General features: G+C 40.6%; 1 protein-coding gene across 10 annotated transcripts in view; it reads right to left on the bottom strand.

Annotated features, from left to right (window-relative positions):
* DOCK3 (dedicator of cytokinesis 3) overlaps positions 1-17,020 on the bottom strand; it is a 181,216-nt gene that overhangs the window by 91,321 nt on the left and 72,875 nt on the right. For all 10 annotated transcript variants that reach the window (XR_007778606.1, XM_050979181.1, XM_050979182.1 and 7 more), the window contains 2 exons: positions 15,892-16,046; positions 948-1,029 (listed from right to left, as the gene is read on the bottom strand). Coding sequence is in view for 9 of the 10 variants with exons in the window: in XM_050979181.1 (XP_050835138.1) it covers positions 948-1,029; positions 15,892-16,046 (237 nt within the window). In the remaining variant the exon portion in view is untranslated. The remainder of the gene's footprint in view (positions 1-947; positions 1,030-15,891; positions 16,047-17,020) is intronic.

The raw sequence follows: 17,020 nt of genomic DNA, 5'->3' as shown, positions 1-17,020 counted from the left end.
CTGGGGTGGCAGTGTCACCTTGCTGATGTTCATCCAGCTGGCAGCACCTCACTGATGGTACCACAACCAGAACTGCTACTGATGTCAGCTTCCAGGTCAGTGCTACTTTTGGACTGCAGCTCTTAGATCCAGATGGAGACAGATCAGAGCATCCTTACCTGGATCTATTCTGTTCCCTAAGAGGAGGAATTCTGCTGCCTTCTTAAGGGAGAGAAGGGAACAGTGCTGGGGACCATGCCTGGCTCAGCATCCAGCCCTGCCTGACCTCAGAGTGTGTCACTGTCAGAACCAAAGCTCTGCCATCTTTCTTCTTCACTGAAGGTAAAAATACTTCTGCTACAGAGCTTCCAGCATGTGCACTAACTAAAGGTGAGTCACGATGGAAGGTGTTTATCACACTTGGGACCTGAGATCCTTACAGTTATTCTGTGAGGAGCTGTTAAGTTCCAGTGTCTCTAGATTTTCATATTCTTTCTGAGAAGAAGTAGCAGATAAAATGATGGTATGACACCTGATTCTGAGGGAATTTTAAACACTACTTAAGACCAGCACAGAAGCGATTTCTTACAAGGGCATGTAGGGACAGGACAAGGGGAAACACTTGTCTGATTTTCATTCAGAAAAAAGTGCCTTATTTTATGTTTAGGCCAGCACAGTTTTTCCCATGCTCTGTTATCAAAGAGCACAGCACATCCAATGAAAATAGTCAAAATTTCACACTATCTGCAGGAACAAATGCAAGTACTTCCGAATATTCACTTAGCCATAAAAACAATTCAGAAGTACATTCACTTTTCTATGTTAATGTTTAGTCAAAGTCATAACAAAACTTAGAAATTATTTCTTTTTTACTGATTATATTGGTGAGGAAGAACTGGGTTTCCTTCCCCTCAGGAAACCTCCAACCCCACTCCTGTGAGGGGAGAAGAAAGGGAACAGACACGTACTGTGAAAAGTGCACACATTCGATCGATCTTCTCCGGGTTCCTGGGGCCTCCATTCTTGTTTAACCTCACCATGAACCTCTCACTGAAAAACAAACAATGGTAAAAAAACAATCAGCTTTTCCTGTACATCCTTCAACAGCAAAACACAGGTAGATTTGGATGTCATTAAAAAAAGATGCAGTGGTTTTTATAATTCCAAAGTCTATAAAACAGTATTCACTGGTCTATACAAAACTACATGGAATAGCATAGATTTCTAATAGTAAGTAGTCTGCATGTAAAAACATTGTGTTGATGCATATTCATGATGCAATAACATTAAAATAATGTGAACATAAGAAGCACAGAACCTGTACACATTACAACTCCTCCAGGCAAAGGCTAAGGCAAATTTGCTGAGAGGTACACTGCCTTTGGTAAATCTGAGTTCATTAAAATCCACTCAAAACTAAAAGTTACAAGAATACCAATTAAGCAATCTCCTTCAACACAGAGCATTTCTAGAAGCAAGACACTAATTCAAATACATTAAGATTCAATTGATATAACTCTTACCAATCAAATTAAGCAGCCCTTTGATGAATAAAACCAGCACGTTTAGCCAGACTGTAAAATGAACAATACTCACAATGCATGGTAAGACATAGACATTCATATTTCTTCTTAAGACAGAGAATTTATGTGTATAAGTAAGTTTGATGAGCATTTTTTCCCTGGTGTGCAACAGCCCTCTAAATATTGACCAGTTTTCTTCCTAGATTTTCACAGAAATAAAGAGAGAGCACACCATTAAATCTTCCAATAATCACAGATCCTTTCAGTCCTATCCAGTACAACTGCATCAACTCCAGTAACCTTCATTTGATACATTTGCCAGCATATTATCCATGGTTGGCCTGAAGAAAATGAAAGAACAGTGTTCACACTACCTCTTTGGCAGCTTGCTCCAAGGGCCACTCATCCCTGCTGTTAAAGCACATGGACCATGGGAAATGCCTGATTTCAGTGCACAGCCACTGCTTTTTGTTGCCCTTCTGCATTAAAGAGCCCTTTAGAGAAGCTCATTTTTTGCAGGGCAGGGATAGAAGAGATATCCCCACACACAAGTAAGCAATTTAACACTGTTTAAAAAATCCAAAAAAAGTGCTGGATTCATTTTGTAGAACTCACCCACCATGAAATTTTTCAACAGCATTTCAAGAACAGTTCTAAAACTGTAAGATTGTAACAGTCTGGTACTAAGACCACCTGCACCATAAATACAAACACATCTGGGGGTTCCACATAGGTGAAGCCAAGCTGCTGCTCAGTGTAACTGTGATTTATCAGACATCACTTCTTGGCCCTTCCACACAGCTTTATGCTGTGAGTTCATGTGACCTGTCTATTATAAACACTGATATATTTTCAGAATTATTACTTTTGTTAAAATGGTCCTTAATTCTTGAGCATGACCTATACATCTCATTACACACCTTTGCATGATTATTTATGTAAGTAAATGATGCTCAGCAATCCAGATCATCCCTCCTTGGCTGTTTCACTCTCCCTGTCACTCACTATTACTCCAATCTCCATGTATCCCATAACCCCATTCAGTTATAATTTTAATTAATTTGCTACCAGTGCTTATAACCTCAGAGACTGCTGAAATGCCACAAAGAAATCCATAAGAAACAGATATTTCATGACTCTTTTGAGATGTCAATAAGTTGAGAACATTTTACCAACTGCTTTAATGACATGGTAAAATCCATTCTTTCAGTAATTTTGTGATGTGTTAAGTGGAGAGCAGGACAATACTAGACCTTCACAATATTATACTGACAGTCACATTACAACAACATTACATCTTCACAGCTCCCTCTATCTACCTAACACATAAATCAATGTTTACATATTGTATTTTAAATTTCCAGTAAGATGTAGTCTTGAACTTTCAAAACAGGGTTTTTATTATTATTATTTCAGCTCTAATGAGCAATTCATTTTCATACAGGAGCTGAATGCAACACTGTGTGTCACAAAACCCTGTGCAGACTGTCCCTTGGACAATGGCAGGGAAGGGGCTGCCAAGTCTTTGAGCTGAGCTGCCTGTATGGATTTCATTCATTAACAAAAGATTGCTTAGTGTGCTTTTAAAGCACCCAAAGAGGGATATTCTGGAGATTCACCCGATGGTCTCTTGCAAGGTTTTCCTCCATTAATAAGTGGAAATCTTTTAAAATTTGCAATTCATCTTTTCCTTGTTAAAGCCATGGAGAAAATCTGATTCCTGTCCCCCATTCCAGTGCTTTTCAAGAAATGAAGCAGCCACCACCCCCTCACCTGTCTATTGATCACTTGTTCCCTTATCCCAGCACCACTGCAGTAACAACCTTTGCATTCCTTCCCTTAATTTAGAGTCCTCTTGAGTTTGCGTGAATAAATAATTAAAGGGACTTTGAGTCAACTGCAGCGTTTCAGAACTGTGGAACAGGAAGAGGCATTTGGCCAAAGGAGATTCAAGGACAGGAGGCAGAGAGTGACAAGGCATCAGTGCCAAGAGGCCACCCCAAAGGACCAAGCCAACTCCAGTTCTCCCTCCTTTCCTTTCGCTCACTTCTCCTAAACTTGTGGGTTTGTTTCTCATCTCCAGCATTCCTCTAATCTTTGATATTACTACTGATCAAGAACAGTTTACTACTATTCTGCTGTTCTGTTATTATTCTAAGGTCTCAGTGGTGCTGATACTGTTAGGGTCGCTGGAATAGGACTGGAACCTTTTTTACACTGGTGACCCACATTATGAACTAGTTAGTCAGCTGCTTCCCATTTTACAACTGCAAATTTATTTCTATGTCAAAGCAAATCTGGAAGAATAACCCTGTTTCCAATGACCTGAAAATCCACTGCCTTCATCTATCATTGCAGATCTGCTTTTAGACAAAAATACATACATTTAGGGTCAAGAAACTTAATGGGAATTCAATATTTTAATTTCTTCTTTTAAGAGCTACGTCCTTGGAAAAAGTTGAGCCTCCAGTGTGTCTTTTGCTCAGTTTTATCTTCTGCACAAGGATGAGAGCACACACAGAATTTAGGCAACAATAAGTCCAGTTTAGTAAGACTAAAACATCAAATCTGAATAAACTCCATGTGGAAATTAATCAAAACCCCAGTAGTTTTAACTGCCAAATGTGGTGGAAATGAAGCATGGGAGGTACTGAGATGCAATCTGACTGCTTGATCCTACTGCTGCCCAAAACAAAAAAAAAACCCACAAAATGCCCACAACTAAAGCCAACAACCCAAAAAAAGTTTTCAGTTATTCTGAATATACACCAAAATCAGTTATTTTGCATAAAATTGGAGATAAATGCATCAAAACTGAGAAAAAAATTAACATTTTACCTTGCTGTGCTCAGACCCAAGAGGTGCCACATCAGAGCCACTATCTTAAACAAAAGCTGATTTATTCCTCTTCTCCTATATGCTATAAGTAAGCTCCAATTACTCTAATTGCAGCATCTCCTCCTGTGCTAATTCACATCATAGTGAAACCACCTCTTGTGCAGCACTAAGCCAGGGTTTACAATCACTCTCATGATTAGTAATTGCTACAGCTACTCAGATATAAGAACCACTGCTCTGACAAGCAAAGTCAAACAGCTTCTTGTTCGTTCACTTGAAAAGGAAGAAAAATGAAAGGAGTGTAGTGTCTCACTTCTTGGCTTCCCCAAAGTAACTGAAAAGCAGAGTCATACTGAACTCTGCAGAAAGGAAGGAAGCCATCATTGGTTTGGGATGCTATATTTTCAGCATGAAAAAGGGGGCAAACAGGGACAAAATTTACTGTTGGTGAGAAGGAGTGGCACTGTGCCCCCAGGGAGTTTTTGTTGTTGAGGTTTGTTTTGGATGTTCTTCACACAAGGTGTGAAGATGACAAAAAAAGGAAAGGGCTGGCAAAGAGCTTGGGCTGGGCTGGACTGGAGAGCCCCTTGTATTCATTCATGGGCACATTTCATTACTGGGGGTGTTCCAAGGCAAAAATCCTGACTAAGCATCAATTTAGGAATGTAGGTACAGCATTAATATATGCATAATGCCAAAGTTGTGAAGGTTTGCAGAGAGGCTGCAGACCAATTTTCTGTTTGAATTGAAGACTGGTGATAAAGAACATGGACTAAAAAAAAAAAAAAAATTCTTTAACAAAGAATAGGAGATTGGTTTTCTGAAGCAGGGGCAGCAGCACATTAGGCAGAAACATCACATCTTATACCCTTCCCTTGCCTTAAATAATGGTCCAGCAGCTATTTCTCCCAGAAATAAAACCTTTACTCTCTCCATTCCAACATGACACTGAAAGGGAAAAGGTACAAATACATAAATGCTCCCTAATTTTTCTTATTTTCCTCAGAGCTTCTTATTTCCAGAGAAAACTGGGGGAACACCGAAAACCTCCAATATAATTAAAAATACCTCAGTTCAGCATTTAGCATGTGGCCAATCCCTTCTAAGAACACAGGTTATTTTAAAAATACACATTGGTCCATGACACACACAGAAGTGCTCAGGGAAGGGGTGTAACGTGGTAGTGGAAGAGATCACGTAACAACTTGTATTTTAGACTTTGATCTTCTCTTGGTGCCTCCCCTGGTTTCTTTCTGACACTTTTAGTATCAAGTAAAACCTTGCCTGCATGCAAAATACTAACTCAGGAACAAAAATCTGAAAATGCTGCCACAGAAGCCAGAAGTTTGCAGGAATAAGCTACAAACACTTGCGTAGCCAGGACAGTTCATCTCCCTTCAGTCCTACTGGTTAAAAAATAAATGACAAGCATGATACTATCTCATTTCTCCTCTGCCCTCCCCCCTCTGAAAATTGTCTAGTCTTTTCTTTAAAGAATGTTAACATGCCTGACAACAATTCTAGATTAACATTTGAGCTGGCATATGAGTACCATAAACATTTGAAGATGCTACTGTAAAAGCACTGTATTTTGTCCCAGATAAATCTCAAGAACAAGCTCTACACAGGCCATCCAGGAGAGAGCTTGGGATGAGCTGGTCACTCTATGGCAATTAAACCTTGCCAACAATTCCCTTCAAAATATCCCAGTCTTGGTGCACACACCACATTTCAGGAAGTTTATCTCAACAGTGCCATCAAATACTGCATTCTTCCTGCTCCTGTGTGCACAAGCTCTACAAGGACAATATGCTGACCAGATGAATGGAATTATGTTAGGAATTACTGGTATAGAATCAAAGCATTTTCTTAAAGCTGCAAAAAAAGGAGATTGTTTCAAAACGTGAATTGAGTTGGAAGATAAACACCACGAAAGAGATCCCTGGGGCTTGGTGGGAGTGGGAAGGGGAGAGAAAACTGAACTGCAGTCTCAAAACCTTACAGCTTGGTCAAGATAGTATTTGCATGGATTAACTTGGGAAGCTGTTCCTGTATCAAAGAGGAAGTGCACTGACCCAGCAGAGCAGAAGTTTTAAAGCCCCAGGAGAGCAGCATTAGCCAGTTTTCCAGAAAGCAATTACTGCTCCCCACCATCCTATTTGGAGGCTGAGAGAAAATCAGGCTCTACTGTCCTGGCTTTCCATTTGTGCTGCACCCTGCAATACAGTTAATGATAACCACATGAGGCTTCTCATATTTGCTTGCACAACTTCACACAACAAAAAATAGACTTTTATTTTTATTCCATTGGCCAAACTGGAAATTGGAATTTGGAAATTTGTTCAAATCTCTTGAGTGTGTCAACTGCAAGAGCATTACCACAGTCAGTGATTGAAATGGTCACATCAGGACAGCACTGCAGCCTGATTCTTTTGAGAACACCCTGTAGGAACTTTCTAAAAAGGAAACAAGCCTCACTTCAGGCCTTCTGAACTTTATTTCATGAGCATGGTCTCACATTCATGAAGAAAGCATGCACCTATATCGACATTTTAGTAATTTCCCATTGTGAAAAAGAATTAGTATTACTCTTGAAAGATTATTTAAGCAGTAGGAGTATCCTCTGAAAAAGCTTTTCAAGTTTATTTTCTGTTCATCATGATTATCTTTTAGAGTTGCTAATTTTTGCTCATCCTCTTGGGAAAAAAAATCTAGGTTCTTACAGCTGCTGTAAGACTGACCTAATAACAAAATCTCCCAGAGCTCCACAGAATGAGTCTCCATTCTCAGTGTGAGTGTGAGAGGAAGCCAGAGCATTCATACAGAATGGACCCATGTCTGTGAAGAACTCAATTCCCACTTCCAGTGTAAACCAACAGCATCTCCCAGCTCCCAGCAGTGTTTGAGCAATCCATCACGGAGAGCGGTCACCGCCGAGCCCTGGAGACAGGAGCATCGCCTCTGCTGAACTTTCAGTTTGCTCACTGTCTCAACAGTGACTCATGGACTGTTTAACAATCTTCCTTTTCAGGCAAGTGCTCACACAGTGTGTTTGGTTTTTCCCCTTTTCTTTTGCTGGGGGAGGCAGGAGAGTTCTTTCCTGAGCTGTCTTATCCAGCAGCTCTGCAATGACCCTGCTTTCACAAACAACTGAGGCACAGTACACGGCTTTGGTTTATGGAGTGTATTTTATAAAGACATCTTAGAGAAAAGAACACTGAATCTGTGAGGGAAATCAATCTGGCCCTGAGAAAACGGCTCCAAGCAACACAGTTTGCTTCCTAGCAAATTCAGGCTTAATGCTCATGAATTATTAAATTACCACATTGGTGAGAAGCCCCAGGGGAGGATTACAGAGCTTACAGTAAGACTGTTACTGCAAACACTGGGTTTCCATGGAAACAGAAAATAGTGAAAATAACTACCTGTCATTTCTCTCGCCACATTCAAGGGAAAACCACCACAATGTTAAAGTGTTATTGAGGCTTGCAGGGGAAAGGGAACTAAGCACCAATTACATTCTCCTTGGCTTCTCATGACTCTGCCAAACTTGAATATTTGACACCATCATGAGGCTTTTTCTGTTATTTCTATCATGAAAGGTACATATTTTTGTTCCTGAAAGGAATTCTGTCAACTAGAAAAGGCTTCTATGAAAAAAAAAAAAAAGAAAAGAGAGAGAGAGACTTCAGTCATCTAATGCAATTCCCCAGTGATGGTGATTTTAATTATGGAAGGCAAGGCAGACTGACCCTGCCAGGTGGCAGGTGAGGGAAGCTTTGCAGGGAAGACTTCTAATTTTGGATTACAGGTATTTTGGAGAATGAGGATTTTTTCACCATCTCTACCCTGGGAGAAGCTCATTGTTCTGAGGTCTGGTACAGCAGCTGTCACATTGAATTCCTGCTCTACAAGAGGTTTGCACATGACAATTTCTGTCAGGAGCACAGACCTGGCTTTTGAGGGGGAATTTCCCCACAGAAAGAGCTGAAGCACAACAAGAGGATTCCATCCACTGAGCCTACAGAAGAAAATTACTTGGAAGCGCTTTCTGAGCTCACTTCCACAATTAAACAACAGAGATTTCCCTGCTGCCCCTCACATGAGCAGAATTTCTTCCAGCTGGGTGTGTTCACAACACATTGTCAATTCCTCCTGAGCAGGAAAAGGGAAGAAGTTCTAATGCTTGCAACTCATTGATTTCTTCCTGTTAACAGTTAAAAAAATCACAATAACCCTGTAGAAAACTCTATATCCCTGCCTATTTGTACGTCATACTTGATCCCCAACAAAAAAAAAAAGCCCCCACTTGTGGGGGAATGAGGATGGTGGTGGTGAGAGGTTCAAAATAAGATGGATATTTGTAAAAGCTCCTGCTTTGGAATAGCTACATATTAATAATCCCATAGGAACTAGGAAAAATAGTAATTCTATAGAAAAGAATTAACATATTTAATAACACTTACATCTCTTAGAGCAACTTTCATAGATAAATCCAGACAGTAGCAGTTTCTTTTGCATACACTATTAACAAGACAGAGAATAAACAGGAAAACCAAGCAAATGCAGATTCCAGAGAGAAATCCAGGGAATGAAAGTCAGCTGAAGCAACCTAATAAAGAAAATGAAAAGGCATCACCCCTCCTCTGTCCTTTTCTAGAAATCTACCCACCAAAAAAACCTTATAAAATACTCCACAGGTTTTGTCTTCAGTAATGACAAAACTTGTGTTTTTCAGAAGTTCTATATTCTACCAGAAAGGCTCTTTGTCCCTGCTGTCTGTCTGCAGCAGACTTCAGAGACACACAGATTTTCCATGGTCACTGCAGTGACCAGCACAAGGCCATTGCTGTGGGTAGCAATATTTCCTAATGCTTGCTTAGCTTTTGAGGAAGTTCACCTTGAGCAGGTTGAAAAGCTCATGCTGCTCCCATTACTATTGCTATGAATTATCTATTGCACAAAACTCAGAAAAATACTTCTCTTGAAATACTAAAGCCACAAAAAGTGAAGTAGAGGAGGAGCTGATGGAGCATTAGCTATCCCAATAGATCAGACTGCTAAAAGACAGGTAAAAATATAAGATGGGTTTTTTCATGACTAAGCAGAAGAAAAAACTCATTAGTTGGTAAGGTTAATCCCTAAGAAAATTTTCTGAATATTAAAGAAATAATTCTGAGTGATACAAATTTATTTTTTCCCAGCAGCCAAATCATTATACTGACAGTGAATGAGATAACTTTTCTATTTTAAAATAGCTACGCTATTAAAAACATAACAAAAGGAAAATTTAGCGCATATTGCACAATAAAATATAATTTTCTACTTCCTTGCATAGCAACTGGCAATAAAGGAACATGATAATATTTTAAAGCAATTAACTGGGGATAAATGCCCACACATTGTCCCAGCACTCCCAGAGCCATTACTGGAGAGAAACAATTCAGAAAAAGGAGCTTCAGGTCAGTCCCACATCCTGGGAGAGAATGCAGTCAGGCTGACACAGTTTTTACTGTGGATCCTTCCACATTAATTAACAACTCCTCTTTCAGCTATTCAACTTCAGCCATATTTATCTACCCAGTGACCCTTCTTTCCTCTTTCTGACCTTATTAATGCCAGTCTTACTCTTTTTTATTTCACCTGCCCCCCCTCTCTCCACTCCCAGCTGCCAAACCTCCATCTGCCCAAGCAGATTCTGGTGTTCAGAACATGTACAAGTCCTACAGCCCTGGCTTGGGCAGGCAGGGCTGCTCTGTACAGGTGTTCCTGCATTAAGGATGCTGATCCTGCTCATCAGAGCTTTGAGGGGACTCAAATCCCTTCTCGGACAGGACCTGTGGGAAATCTGCCATTGCATTTCAGAGGTTGGCTCAGTGTTTGAAATGAAAGCTCCTGAGAGTGGATATCGTCTGCAATTAGCAAGTGCTACAGGAAAATTATTCAAGATGGCATGTGTAAGCACAATGTAATTTTAGCTACACTGTTCCTGCTAATATTTTTTTAGCAGCTGATATGCATTCCTATTGACAGTTAAAAAGGAATAATTAAAAAAAAGACTAAATGATGATGGGAACTATGGAGCTAACGGCCATCAACAAATACAAACAGAGATGATGAGGGATTCCTGTCAAATTCGTCAAGGTAACCTTCAGCAGCTTGGTACAGATTTGTATTCTGACGTCTGAACCAGGAATACTGTGTCTCAGAAACTCCTACTACAGAAAGAGTGAAAATCAAATTCCCTACAAATTCATCATTTCTAAATCCAGTGTTTCCAAGTGGTTCATTTCATTCTACTCTACCTAAACACTGGCACAAACATTTTCTTTTTCCATCCTCCCCTGGCCACTTGATTGCAGTATTGGGGCTTCTACAGAACCAGGTTATATAAATGAGTAGCAACTTGAGAAAACTTCTAACACTCACACACTGGTTAAACCAAACCCAGGCTGGTCATGCCCCAGAGAAGTTTACTTATTTACAAGTATACATTTAAATTGATAACTGTGATCTCTAATATTTCTATCCCTTTAGTATCTTGAACTATTTACACATTTGTCTGCTGATTTTTACCACAGAAAATAATTTGATTGGAAAATAACCCAGAGAGGACCCAGAAAAAGATCCAGAGAGGAGTTACAAATAGGAAATCATTATCTCCATTACCTCTGCAGTTACCACCAAACCCCACTGCAGAGCAGTACTAACAGCTAAACACTGCCACTGAACATTTGACTCAGCCTTGAAAAATAGGGGCAGATGATTTTATGTCAGATGACTTTTGAGCAGCTGAATCCAACTATCCTGCTGTAGACCCAGGGCGTTTTTTTAAAGCATAATTATGTTTCTAAACCATGTTTCTCTCCCGAGAACTGCTTTGTCAATGGTGCTAAATCCTTAAGACAAGACTCGGGACAGACTGTACTGCTCACATTCTCCCCATCATCCACCCACAAGCTGAGAACATTTCCACAAAAAACATCTTTCTGTATCACCTATTAGCAAGAGCTTTAAAGAGCAAGCTTATATTTTTTGTCATTTTGGCTACTGCTTTTAAATTTTAACACAGAAATAGATGTTTCCTAACCAAACTCCTAGCCCGTGTTGCAGTGTTAACAACCCTGTCTCACCTCAAAGACATGGCAGATATATAAAACAGACACTGCAGACAACACCTGGTCTCTCAACAAAGGGTTTGAACACTTTGTGTATGAGAAATGCCCACATGGACTTCCTCAGTCACTCCCATCAGCACCAGCACAGGCACTCAGCAGTTCTCCCAAACCCTCAGTCACGACGAGGTCGTTGCTATAAAGGGAATGGCAAAGGCTCAGTAAGTAGGAGGAGGCAGGTGGAGGAGTTACCAGCAGAAATATGCACAACACCATCTCCCATGCATAATTACTGCTTAGGCCCCCAGATCTTCAAATTCAATCACATCAGAGTTTCTCTTTTGTTCTATTCACTCTCCATAATTAAGGATATTTCTAGATGACAAGAAAATTTTAAATCCCAGTGGTGTGTAAAATAGGGTAACTGGTTGAAGATGCAGGCAGAATGAAAAACATTCACATGTTTAAACATAAACTTTATAAAGAAAAAATAAAACAGAAGTTTATTTATCCTTTTCCATACTCAAAAGGCTGAGAGAATTGGGATTGCTCAGCCTGGAAAAGAGAAGGCTCAGAGTAACCTAATTGCCCCTTCCAAAACTTGAAGGGAGCCTACAGGAAAGATGGAGAGAGACTCTTTACAAGGGCTGGAGTGAGAGGACAAGGGGGAACGGCTTTACACAGAGTGGGTTTAGATGAGACACCAGGAATAAATTCTCCCCTGTGGGAGTGGGAGACCCTGGCACAGGCTGCCCAGAGAAACCCTGGATCCCTGGGAGTGTCCAAGGCCAGGCTGGACAGGGCTTGGAGCAACCTGGAGAGTGGAAGGTGTCCCTGCCCATGGTGGAGGGTGGAACAAGATGGACTTTTAGGTCCATTCCAACCCAAACCATTCTGGGATTCTATGACAGTTAGAATGGACTTAAGCTTATTTTCAGAAAAAAATCCCAATATCGTACTTCTGAATGTACCATTTTTCTAAGTTATGCATAATTCCATGCATTTCCTAGATAAATAAGAGTTTTTATATAGGTATCTAAACTTCACTCTTTTACTGAATTTAAACCATTTTCACTATCAAAATCATGCTAAAAATGTCAAGAAATGTAAATATATCTCTTATTTGTTGCATCTTTCTAGCACAAATAACACTCTGCATGCCTTTGTCCATCAGTCTCCAGCTCCTTTAGAGCAGTTCATCCAGTCTGTATCTCTTTATACTATCAAGTTTAATACTTCTCTTCTGTTGAGGCAGGAGGTGCATTCCCATATAACAGAACAAAATTAGATGGCTTTGATGTGATTTGTGCTTGACAAATCTATGTTGACTTTTACTTACCATCTTGTTAGCTTCTTAGTGCTAACAAGTAGTTTATTTGTTCCACAACTTTTCACATTTGTCATCGGATTGCAGCTGACCTTCTTAGGGAGATTGAGGAAAAACAGCCATTAAATACTCCAGCTATCTTGGAAACATCTGCTCATGACTTAATGTCCCCTTTAATCTGTTCAGCTATTTCTTCGTTTTGTAAAAAAAAGGTTTTTTGCTGGTAAAGCTTTATAGAATTATTCTTCTGGTTTTTTTTGTCCTTGAAGCCCTTTGGTAGTTGCATTTTTTTTTTACAAGTTTCTGTCTCTTCCCATCCCCGTTTGTGCAATTTCATTTGTCCTGTTTTATACTGCCTTTCCAGCCACAGAACATGATACAGACTTTCTGTTGTCCCCATATATTTAATTTTTTCATTCATACTCAAACAATTTGCTTCTGTGTCTTCAACAGTATCATTCAGAAACAGACAACTCTCAAATGTCTTTTCTTCATATCAGTTTACCTATCTCTATTTGATCCTTACTGGCACCTTCCTTACTGAGATCACCATCTTTACAGTAACATTTTCTTTGCTGTGACTCTCAACTTGAACACTCCATGATCATTCATTCCAAGGTAAATCTCACAATGGGGTATAATCATTGGCTATAATCCAAACTAGAGCAATTATCACATCATTTTCCAGTAACTTCCACTCAGCAAACAAACTGAGGAATTAAAGATGAGTCACAAAGTTGCTAGACTAGTGTCTTTTGTATGCAAGAAAAAAGAAATCCCAAATACTTTAAAACAGACAAATAAGATTTAATCCCTTTTTAAATCTGAGCCTTCAAGTTCTATTTACTTAGAAGTATTACTTTCTATATTTCTGTCAGATTAAAAGTGAAGTAACTTTTTCCTTGTGTTTACCTCTAGGTGTGACCCCTCTGCTGGCAGTGTTGTTATCCCTGCTGTCCATAGCTCCCCACTGTCACCCTTTTGTCTGCTCCTCCTTTGCTGACAACTATTAAACACAGGAACGTTTTTGTATTCAGAACTTGGGAACCATCTCAAACGGTATTTCAGCTGCTGCTCCAACTTTCTGATCGCTAATCCACACCTGGTGCATGCTGTTGCTTCAGCCCTTGAAAAACACTGGAACTTTCAGCAATTCTTCACTTAACCTCCCTGGGAAATAACTCCTGGCACCAGCAGGTTCAGGGAGGTTTGTAATCCAGCACATGTCCAAGGCAGTAATGCTGAAAGCCACTCAGCCTCCAGCATGAGCTGCTTGGGTAAGAAATTTATCAACCTCCAAACCATTTCAGAAGTCAATTTGTCCCTTTCATTTAGAGTGCAGTGTGCAGAAGCCTTGCTCGGGTTTTTTACCTTAATGTACTATTTCCTGAGAGGAGAGAAAATGTTTTAAAGTAGATATAAAAACATCATTCTAAATTTGTAGCAATGTGTTTGTCTGTTTTCTGGTTTCTTCTCCAAAACAGAGCTCAGTCTCATTACACATTTCTTCCCCAGCACTCTTTGGGATGTAAGAAAATGTAAAAATTATGCTGTTTTCACTACAGCAGACCACTTACTACAAAGAGCTAAGTAATAACAACTGTTTGCACAAAAAAGCATTATTATATATATTTAAATTTGCCTGGCCTATTCTTTATGCTTTTTCTCATTATAACTGTTATTTCCTTTTTTTTTATCATCACTGGCAAACCTTTTCCTTAAGGCTCTCCACTCAGTGTTTACATACAAACTTCAGCCCAAGACAATTCACCTCCTTTCATAGCAATTTCTGCTGGCAGCAGCTTGTCCACTTGTCCCTTCCTCTTCCTGGCAGCTTTTTTCATCTCAATTATTTAATATTTTACTGCTTTGCAGTAGGAACTAGTTTGGTGTATTTTTTCTGTTTGGTTTTCCATTTTCACCTTTCCCTCCTAACAGCTATTTTCTGGTAATTCTCTCAAGAGAGGAATCATAGGCACATCCTAAACTCCATCCACTGGAGTGTCCAAAGAGCTGCAGAGATGGGAAGGGTCTGGAGGAGGAGCCTTAAGAGGAACAGCTGAGGGCCCCTGGTTTGTTCAGCCTGGAGGAGACTGAGGGGAGACCTCACTGGAACCTCCAGCATCCTCCTGAGGGGCAGGGGAGGGGAGGGTACCAAACTCTGCTCTCTGTGCCCAGGGACAGCAGGGAGGGGCTGGAGCTGTGTCAAGGGAGGTTTAAGCTGGATATCAGGAATACCATCAAGTCATCAGAGCTTTCTAATATAGAACAATTTTCAGTGGGATGTACTCTGAGAACTGTTCTCACTCTGAGCTTTCTTCCTAAGAGGAAGGAACATTCTGTGGATCTTCCCTCACTCTGAAACAAATCTAAATCCAATTGCTGAAAGCTAGGAGAGTTTTGACTACGGCAGCAAGTGACTGCCAGGAAATGTTTTTACCAAAACTCAGAACATGGCACAAATATGGTGATCTTCAGATCAGACCAAGCTGCATTTGCTAAACTCCCAAGACACAAAAGAAATGCTGCAATGCTCTTCTACATATCCTGATGTATTCAAAACACATGCTTGTAAGAGGAAAAGCCAGCCCATCTCATGTTTGCTGATACTGGTACCAATTAGTTCAATAAACTGAGAGCACAGACATAGGGATGAATGTTAAGAGTTTATGTTGAGAGCAATACAGTGAGGAGAAAAAGCTATTTTGTGACAGGCCTGGAAGGCAAAGAGTGGAGGAAAGTTACAGAGGCACACAGCAGTCCCTTCTCAAACCAGCCCAACAGCCTGGCCCTGTTATTTGTGCTTCTCAACCAACAGGAGGAGGTTCCTAAGGAGGAAGCTATGAGACACCAAGACCTTCTCAGAAGCAAAGTCAGAAAACAAAAAATTCATCCATTCTGTGCCTTTAATGCTTCACTAAATTTCCTATGCAAAGAGCAGTACTTCTGATATTCCCATGCAAGAACTGCAGGGCCAGCAACTCATGATGTCCCAGCTCTGTCCTTCCAGCTGGGCCACAAGAACACATCTCCTGTTTATCTCCAGAGTAGCTGCTCTGCTCACAACTCTTTTCCTAGGAAGCTTTTTAGCTCTTTGACAAATTCCTACCTGATCTGTTTGCCTTCCCGGACATCGTACAAGGAAAAAAAGACATCAGTGTCCTCTCCAATGGTGTTGTAGGTGAAGCTCTTCAGGCTGAGGAAGAAGTGATGAGGCACTGGCATCCGACAGGCTTCCCCGTGCCGCTGACGGATGGTGTCCACCTGAGCCAAACCAGGGAAAACCATTGGCACTTCCTGACACAGAAAGGACACCTGAACACACCAACTTGAGCATTTTAACAGAGATCCTGCTCTCCTCTCACCCTCAAGTAAAAGTTTAATCTCAAATATATTCTGCCTCAGAGATAGGGGCTAGATTAAGCTTTCTGCCTCTATTTTTAACACTTCTCATTTGAATAGATTGATGAAACTGTGATAACCAAGTAGATACAAAACAAATGGTTTATGCACTGGAAACCTGATTTTATCGAGTAAACCAAGTCAATCCTATTTCTCAACTTTTGCTTTGATTCTGGTACTGAAAATGAATTATAAGACAGTACTGGAGTGGGTCCTGATGATTTCCATTTAAAGCAGATGGACTTAAAGCATTGTTAGTAACATTTGTTACATTATTGCTTTTGAGCAGCTGCAATTAAATTCTAAAGGTCATTTCTGGAGCCAGTAAGATGAGGACAATGACTGTCCCCCTGTACTGGGCACTGCTGAGGCCACACCACAAATCCTGGGGTTTGGCCCCTTACTCCAAGGAAGAGCTGAGATGCTGGAGCCTCTCCAGGAAAGGGAAGGGAGCTGGGGAAGGGTCTGGAGCACAAGTCAGATGAGGAGCAGCTGAGGGAGCAGAGGGAGCTCAGCCTGGAGAAAAGGAGGCTCAGGAGTGACCTTATTGCCCTGTGCAGCTCCCTGAGAGGAGGCTGTAGCCAGATGAGGGTTAGTCTTTTCTCTCAAGGAACAAGTAGTATCGTGTCAGGGAGGTTCAGATTGGATATTAGGGAAAAATTCTACACTGAAAAGGTTGTCAAGCATTGGAATAGGCTGCCCAGGGAAGTGGTGGAGTCACCATCCTTGGAGGGATTTAACAGATGTGTAGATGTGGTGCTTAGGGACAGAGTTTAGTGGTGGCCTTGGCAGTGCTGGGATAACAGTTGGACTTAATCCTAAGGGCATTTTTCTCT

Source organism: Serinus canaria, chromosome 12 (genome assembly GCF_022539315.1).
Source record: "Serinus canaria isolate serCan28SL12 chromosome 12, serCan2020, whole genome shotgun sequence".
Taxonomy (NCBI): Eukaryota; Metazoa; Chordata; class Aves; order Passeriformes; family Fringillidae; genus Serinus; species Serinus canaria.
Note: the sequence above shows the minus strand (reverse complement) of the source record. Positions and strands in the feature narration are given on the sequence as shown.